Raw genomic sequence first — 8,762 nt, 5'->3', positions numbered from 1 at the left:
CTCAAAAATACCCATTTCAACAGCCTGAAAGACTGAGGCAGTGGATGTTAAAAATGTTACCCAAAATTGACAAATGAACTTATATCAACATGTAATTTATTTCCTGAATGCAATGAATGACATCCTATGATAAACTTGTATCTCTACCTTCTCAATATTGGCAATATGGATTTAATTATATTTGAAGGTTTTTTTTTTTTTTTTTTAAGATTTGAGAGGCAGAATTACAGACAGTGAGAGGGAGAGACCGAGAGAAAGGTCTTCCTTCTGTTGGTTCACTCCCCAAATGGCCGCAACAGCCAGAGGTGCTCCAATCTGAAGCCAGGAGCCAGGAGCCTCCTCCCAGTCTCCCATGTGGGTGCAGGGGCCCAAGGACATGGGCCATCTTCCACTGCTTTCCCAGGCCACAGCAGAGAGCTGGACTGGAAGAGGAGCAGCCAGGACTAGAACTGGCGCCCATATGGGATGCCGGCACCGCAGAAAGAGGATTAACCTGTGCCACAGCACCAGCCCCACATTTGAAGTTTTTGATTAAAATTATCACGATCCTTGGGTCTTTTTAAAATTTGAGTTAGATTTTTACACAAGTGCTATATATTCAAAATGAAAAACTTAGTAATGTATAAAATAAGAATACTTGTGATATTACCTCCCCCCAAGTCAATGCCATTAACATTGTAATGTAGGACCTTCAGAGAGAGAGAGAGAGGGACAGGCAGACATATCTCCCAATACAGATTGTACATAAAACAGGTTAATATATATAAAACTTAATACGCAGGCACTTAAATTTTGCATCAATCTCTGACTTCTAAGCTTCAGGTATCCTTGTTCTCATATTACTAAAGGGTAACAAGATAAACCTGGCCCATTACACAAATGCTCTGAGGGCTGAGATAACATGCAAATGCAGCCGAACATATTGATGTGTGAAGCCTGGGTAGACCACACAGTTCAGAAAAGGAAGTACACCCTGCAGAGCTCACTTGCACACTCACTGAACGAGACACAGCATCTTCAGGGTCACGGGTGCCAGGCGGAGTGACTCTGCTCAGGAAGAATGGTGAGTGAGAATTTTACGACTCTCGCTGCTTTCCAGGCGATTTGTGCTGATGTTTTCTGCGTGGCGCAGGGAGGTGTGGGGTGCTTCCCAACCGGGTCCTCCGAGCCTTTGGAATTTTTGCCTGTTCCTGTCTCGTCGTTGTTCCGTGCGCTCGGGAAGTTGCTGAAGCTTTATTATACTCGCTGCGAGACAGCGGCTTCAGGAGTTCCCTTTTGTGATTCTAGCCTTCAAAATAGAGGAAGAGCTGTGCCTCGCAGAAAACAAAGTGGTGTGTTTTGCCTCTCTCTCTTGAGAGAGCTGCGTGGCAGACGAGGAGACTTTGCCAAGCTTGTGGAAAACGCAGTGAGAAGATGAGCTTACTTTGCTCAGAAAGTTTTTGAAAGCCAGGCACACCGGAGGTGTGGGGAGCAGCTCGGACTAGACTAAGTTACTGGAATTAAGACTTATTCTATGCATCTGCTCTCCTCTGTGGGGAGCAGCTCGGACTAGACTGTTACTGGAATTAAGACTTATTCTATGCATCTGCTCTCCTACAATATGGCGCTGGGAGAGAAGTAAACAGCTTCTGCACAGCTGCCTCCAGTTCAACTAATAAACTGTAGGACTTGCTCCTGATTGGAGGAGAGCAGCGTACTCGGCGTGTGGGCAGCCGAGTTGGGATTGGCGGAGGAGGACTATAAAGGAGGAGAGAGACGGCATGCATGAGGAACATCTATGGGGAACATCTAAGGGGAACACCCGTGCAGCCCCCGAGAGACCCGGCCGGCGGTGTGCCGCTCCCCTGCGGAAGTGGGGAATGTGGCCAGGGGGAACTGCCCTTCCACGGAGGTGGAAGGGATAGTAGCCAACCCGGGAAGAACCAGCAGCAAACCCGGGGAGGGCCGAGCAGACGAAAGAACAGCGCAGGGTCCTGTGTTGCTCCTCCACGAAGAGGGGGAGCGACACGGAGGTCTGCAAAAAGTTCATGGAAAATGCACATTATGACAAAACCATGCATGGATTTCCAAGTGTCTTAACACCAAAATAAACCTACCTCTTAACTCCATTTTCCATGAGCTTGTTGAAGGGCGCTCACGTAGCCACACTTTGTTATGAGCAACTGGGATCCCAGAGGATTCCAGGGACGTACGCGAGGCAACATTGCGGACGATGTCATTTTGATAACAGAGTAGGTTTTACAAAAGCAGTTTGGTTGTTTGAAAAGGTGCATTTTATTCTTTTAGTTAATAGAAATAAACCAAATCCAAGTGGCCCAAACCTTAGGGACAGGTTGTGCTCCTTAAGTTAATTAAAAGCTATTTCTTGGAGCACACTTAAGATAGTGGTTTGCAGCTGTACCATAAAAGTTGTTTATGCTATAGGGCAGCTGAACTAAAGCACTAATAGTCTGCTCCCTAGTTTCTCATTATTTGTTAGAAAAAAAAAAAATGGCTCCTAAGCAAAGCATGTGGACTTCTCCCGCTCCCAGGGCCTAAAGGAGAGCCAATTCACCGTATCACCCCATCTCCGCTCTCTAGCTAACAATCAGAAGACGAGAAACATGTGGGCCCTTCTCTTCCTATGGAGAAGATTGCTCTCTTCTGGCCTCCAGTAAAAAGAGGGCTGGCACATGGCTCCTTGGCATGCTCACGTGGCAGGTGGGCGTGATGGGCAGACGTGAGAAGGGGGACTAAGGGCTCAGCCCTGTGGGTGCTGGCTGGAAGGTCTTTGAGCCAGGACGGGGAAAGCGAGGTGAGAGAGTGATCCTTCACAGGGGAGAGAGGGAGGAGGAAGGGAGATGGGTCGGAGCAGTAAGTCACAGAGGAGGGGAGTGCACTGTGGGGGGGGAAGGTGGTAGAGCAGGGAGCTGCCTGCAGCCCCCTCTGTAGAGGAAGGCAGGCAGTGGCCACAGGAGTGTGACTTTAAGTCTTCCCTGGGTTTCCACACTAGGTCTTCCTGTCCAGTATTCTTAGAAGACAGCTTGACCGTAATGATTGTAAAACATGTATTTGTCCCTTTGGGACTGGCTTTTTTCACTAAGTCTTGCTGCTCCTCCGCACGGGGAGGAGCCGCACCGGACCGGATGCTTGTTGTTCCCTTTTTTACAAGTCTTTTCTATAGTAAAGTAAGAATAAGCAAACAGCAAACCCCCAAAGCAAGAATGAGTAGAGAGACATGAGAAAGAACGAAGCAACGAACTTCCCCGCGAACTCTCCAACCAACCCACCCCAGCGTGCCGGCTCTCTTCTCCTTTATAGTCCTCTCCACCAATCCTTGCTCCGCCTGTCCACGTGTCGAGCATGCCGTTCTCTTCTATTGAGAGGATGAATCGGCTCCTGCGGCTTCTAGTAGTCAAGATGAATCAGCTGTGTAAAAGCTGGTTACTCCTTATCAGCGCCGTATTATGGGAGGCGGGCTTCGCCTTCCGCAGGAGACGAATTCTGCCTCCCACAAGTCTGATGTTTTCCAGATTCATCCATTTCGTTGCAAACAACTGGATTTCATTTTTTTTTAACCACTGTGTATTATTTAATAGAGTACATTTTTTTTTAAGATTTACTTATTTATTTGAAAGAGTTACACAGAGAGAGGCAGAGAGAGAGAGAGGTCTCCCATCAAATGGTTCACTCCCCAATTGGCCGCAACAGCCAAAACTGCACTGATCCGGAGCCAGGAGCCAGGAGCTTCTTCTGGGTCTCCCACGCGAGGGCAGAGGCCCAAGCACTATGGCTTTCCCAGGCCATACCAGAGAGCTGGGTTGGAAGTAGAGCAGCCGGGTCTCAAACCGGCGCCCGTATGGGATGCTGGTGCTTCAGGCCAGGGCATTAACTCCTTGAGCCACAGCGCCATCTCCAGAGTACATTTCTTTATCCAGTCTTCAGTTGATGGGCATTTAGGTTGATTCTGTCTTAGCTATTGTGAATTATACTGCAATAAACACGGGGGTACAGATAACTCTTTTACTTGCTGATTTCATTTCTCTTGGGTAAACTCCCAGCAGTGGTTGGCTGGGTCATATGGCAGGTCTGTATTCAGATTTCTGAGTCTCCATGCTGTCTTCCACAGAGGCTTTATACCAGTCTATGTTCCCACCAACAGTGGACTAGTGTACATTTTCCCCCACACTCACCAGCATGTGCTGTTTGTTGATTTCTGTGTGAAAGCCATTCTAACTGGAGTGAGGTGAAATCTCATTGTGGTTTTGATTTGCATTTCCCTGACAGCTAGTGATCCTGCGCATATTTTCATGTGTCTCTTGGCCATTTGGATTAACTCTTTTTTTATTTATTTATTATTTTTTTTTGACAGGCAGAGTGGACAGTGAGAGAGAGAGACAGAGAGAAAGGTCTTCCTTTGCCGTTGGTTCACCCTCCAATGGCCGCCGCAGCCGGCGCACCACGCTGATCCGAAGCCAGGAGCTAGGTGCTTCTCCTGGTCTCCCATGGGGTGCAGGGCCCAAGCACTTGGGCCATCCTCCACTGCACTCCCGGGCCACAGCAGAGAGCTGGCCTGGAAGAGGGGCAACCGGGACAGAATCCGACGCCCCAACCAGGACTAGAACCCGGTGTGCCAGCGCCACAAGGCAGATGATTAGCCTGTTGAGCCACGGTGCCAGCCTGGATTTCCTCTTTTAAAAATGCCTGATCAATTCCTTTGCCCATCTCTTAACTGGGTTGTCTATTTTGTTGTTGTGGAGTTTCTTGACCTCTTTGTAGATTCTGGTTATTAATCCTTTATCAGTTGCAGAGTTTGCAAATAATTTCTCTCATTCCATTGGTTGCCGCTTAACTGAGTGTTTCTTTTGCAGTACAGAAGATTCTCAATTTGATGTAATCCCATTTGTCCATTTTGGCTTTGATTGTCTGTGCCTCTGGGGTTTTTTCAAAGAACTCTTTGCCTGTGCCAATGTCTTGCAGGGTTTCCCCAATGTTCTCTAATAATTTGATGGTGTCAGGTCATAGATTTAGATCTTTAATCCATGTTGAGTGGACTTTTGTGTGAGGTGTTAGGTAGTGGTCCTGCTTCATACTTCTGCATGTGGAAATCCAGTTTTCCCAGCACCATTTGTTGTAGAGACTGTCCTTGCTCCAGGGATTGGTTTCAGTTCCTCGGTCAAATATAAGTTGGTTGTAGATGACTGCTGTTTTCAATACTTTTCCATCTCTATATAGGTAGCCCTGGTTCAATCTATTGAATTACTGTGTAATTCTATTGCAATTTATTCATCTCTTCTCCAATGTTTAGTTTGTTGCCATTGTTTTATATTTCAAACAGTCTGGGACAAATCTTTCCCATAGAGCATGGGAAACTTCAAGTGTATTGAATGTTAGCAAATTGTCTTTGAAAGTCATTGCAGCAATTTCCCTCTCACCTGCCTTGCATGAGAGTTGCCATTACGTGACTAAAAACTTCATTTTGACCCTGAAATTGAGCTGAGTACAAATATTCTAAGTTGATAGTTACTATTCCCCAACCTTTTATAGACTTACTGCTTTGACTTCTGACTTTTACTGTACTAATATAAATGTGTTTTCAAGTCTAATTGTCACTGCTCATGAGTGAAGTTCTGCCATTCTCCTTAAGTTATTTCTTTATGTTCTACAACTTGGCTATGCTTCATAGACAAGTGAATTTATTTTTATTAATCCTGCTTATTACTCCAAGTATCTATGTAAATCAGGGATCTTTAAATGTTTTCTCTTTTCAGCCAGATGGTCAATAGTCTAGGCTTTGCCAGCCCCATGGTGTCAGTTGCAGTGATTCAGCTGTTCAACTGTAGTGTGAGAGCAGCTATAGAGAGTGTGTGAGCAAATAGCATGACTGTACTTCAATAAAACTTTATAAAAATAATTAGCAGGGGCTGGCGCCGTGGCTCACTAGGCTAATCCTCCGCCTTGCGCACCAGCACACTGGGTTCTAGTCCCAGTCGGGGCGCCAGATTCTGTCCCGGTTGCCCCTCTTCCAGGCCAGCTCTCTGCTGTGGCCAGGGAGTGCAGTGGAGGATGGCCCAAGTGCTTGGGCCCTGCACCCCATGGGAGACCAGGATAAGTACCTGGCTCCTGCCTTCGGATCGACACAGCGCGCTGGCCGCAGCATGCTGGCTGCGGCAGCCATTGGAGGGTGAACCAACAGCAAAGGAAGACCTTTCTCTCTGTCTCTCTCTCTCTCACTGTCCACTCTGCCTGTCAAAAAATAATAATAATAATTAGCAGGCTAGATTTTCTCTCACAGGCCTTAGTAGCCAACCTCTGATCTAAAACTCAATGCCTTTCTTCAATTCCTAAGATTTCAGCCATTATCTCTTCAAAAAGGATAACCATTTCCTCCATCCTATTTTGTCTAGAGTTCCTATTAGATAAAAGTCTCAGTCTTTCCCCCATGATTTTTATTGATCTGTTGACATGCAAAAGTTTTTTCTATTTATTTGAGAGGCAGAGAAACAGACAGAGCTTACATCTGCTGCTTCACTCCCCAGATGCCCACAATGGTTATGACTGGGATGGGACCAAAATCAAGAGCTAGGAACTCAGTGCAGGTCTTCCACATATGTTGTGGGAACCCAGTTACTGCAGCCTTCACCTCTGCCTCCCAGGGTCTGCACTGATGGGAAGGTGGAGCCAGGAACTCGATTTTGGTATTTTGTGTGGTAGATAAAATTTGAGAAGGTGCTGCTGATTGTTTGGTTAGTTTTCTCTTTATACCTGCCTTCATTCACTCTCTTGGATACTGTGCATATCTCTACTCCTCTTTCAGGCCTCCAGCTTAGAACCAGGTCTGTACTGACAGCTGAGTGATCCAGGCTCACAATATTAGAAATTACCATATTCATTACTAAATTGAGTGACATCTTGGCCTAGGCCTTGGCTCAGGCTGTTTGATATAGGCTTTCCTAACCCCGACACCTGTACGTTTTAGATGTTTAGCAGCATCTCTGGTCTCTAACAAATATGTCAGTTATCACTACCCTAGTCCACCCCCATTGTGACAACTCTCAGCATTTGCAGATATAAAATGAAAATCATAATACGGTGGTATGGGAGGGGGAAAGATCTCTCCCAGTCCACCCCCTACAGACACACCTGAGAACCACTGGTCTACCCCTGTGTAACCTAGGACCAGTTCATTTCAGTCTCCTTTCATGGCACTCAGGAGGGAAATTATACGTCTCCCCCTGCCCTATGTTGCAGAGAGTGACCCAGGCTCTGGTTTCCAAGTTAACCTGTAGGAGCTGAACTAACCACTTTTCCATACTCTGAACCCATGGTTGTCTCTGCCATCATCCAGTCCCACTCATTGCCTTTTGTTTCTGTTCTCTTTGTGGTATAAAAGGATTTTCTTAGTGTAACTATCTTTAAATTCTTCTCATTTTACATTCAATCTATCACCAATGTGTAGTGGAGTCCTTGAGAAGGCCAAAAACCTTCACTGACCAACCAGGAATTGATTCTTCTTCTTTATCTATTTTCCCTCACTTCCCTTTGGTTTCCTATCTGTCCTCTCTCTTTCCTCCCTTCATTGTTGATCAGTCCTTTTGCATAAATCAACAAAGTAGGACAAATGTTCCTGCACTGGGATTAATGAGATACTGGAAAAATTAATCCAGTTCCTTCCAGGTCTCCATCACCACACTTCACCCCAGCCCAGCCTATTAAAACACTGGCTCTCAAAGAGTGCTCTTTAAACCAGCAATATAAACACCACCTGGGAACTTTATTAGATTTTTCTTGGGTACTCCCCCATACCTCTTGAATAAATAAAGTATGGGGTTGGGGCTAGTCACCTATCTATTTTTTTTTTCAGTCACCTGTCTATTAACAAGCTCTCCAAATGATTCTGATCCATGCTAAAGTTTGTGATCTCCTATATTAAAACTGATCTAAAGATAAGTTCCACAACTGGAACTACCTTTTGGATTTTAAAACACATAACTGTTTAAACCGCACCCCCAGAGAGATTCTGATTAAGCTGGTTTGGTGACTCAAGTACTGGTGGTTTCTTTTTTTGGTGGGGGGGAAGGTTTACTCTGCAAATGATGCAAACATCCAGAGTTTGCTTTAGTTATTCATTTACTGTTCAGTCCATTTTGATCATCACTCATGCCAGTGTTTCTGGAATTCTAAGTAGAAATTGGTTAACTTTTAGTGAAGAAAATGAGCTGTTCTGGAGCTAGATTTCCTGGATGTGAATCTCTGTTCTGCTCATTATCAGTATGTGACTTTGAACAATTTATGTTCCCTGTGCCTCTACTTCCCCTTGAGTATAAAGGGATCAATCACAATCCCTACCTAGTAAGGCTATTAAAAGAATCGTATGTGTTTATATGTGACTGTCTTCAGAATAATACCTGTCAAACAGCAAGAGTTATACAAAATTATTCTAAAATACTTGTTTAATCAATAAAACCTGCAAAACATACCCAAGTCAAAATCATTGTTTTGGGAAGGAGACTATTAAAAATGTATTTGAAAAATGTTTCCTTTTCTTTTGCATATTGGGACTTTTTGCTTTATAAAATCCATTCCCTTCCCCCCTCAATGATATTTGTTCTTTAAAACATTTTAAAATTGAATTTTTCTTTATAAAAATTCTCAGAATTTTACTATGTGCCCTTTTTAAAAGGCTGCAGCTGTAAAACCAGAGCTTAGAACCACTATTTTGTACTAAAATTTGAACTACAAAATTGATAAGCCAACAATAAACCCAACATTTATGGAACTCA

At 44.8% G+C, this 8,762-nt stretch overlaps 1 protein-coding gene across 2 annotated transcripts in view; it reads left to right on the top strand.

Annotated features, from left to right (window-relative positions):
• The first annotated feature begins 957 nt into the window (after positions 1-957).
• FYB1 (FYN binding protein 1) overlaps positions 958-8,762 on the top strand; it is a 180,966-nt gene continuing 173,161 nt past the window's right edge. The window contains exon 1 of one of the 2 annotated variants that reach the window (XM_008262140.4): positions 958-1,063. In XM_008262140.4, coding sequence (XP_008260362.2) covers positions 1,061-1,063 — 3 coding nt within the window. In that variant the 5' untranslated portion in view covers positions 958-1,060. The remainder of the gene's footprint in view (positions 1,064-8,762) is intronic. The other variant, XM_070056664.1, reaches the window with a different exon arrangement.

Source organism: Oryctolagus cuniculus, chromosome 14 (assembly GCF_964237555.1).
Source record: "Oryctolagus cuniculus chromosome 14, mOryCun1.1, whole genome shotgun sequence".
NCBI classification, from domain to species: domain Eukaryota; kingdom Metazoa; phylum Chordata; class Mammalia; order Lagomorpha; family Leporidae; genus Oryctolagus; species Oryctolagus cuniculus.
The sequence above is the reverse complement of the archived record's forward strand: the minus strand, read 5'-3'. Positions and strand labels throughout refer to the sequence as shown.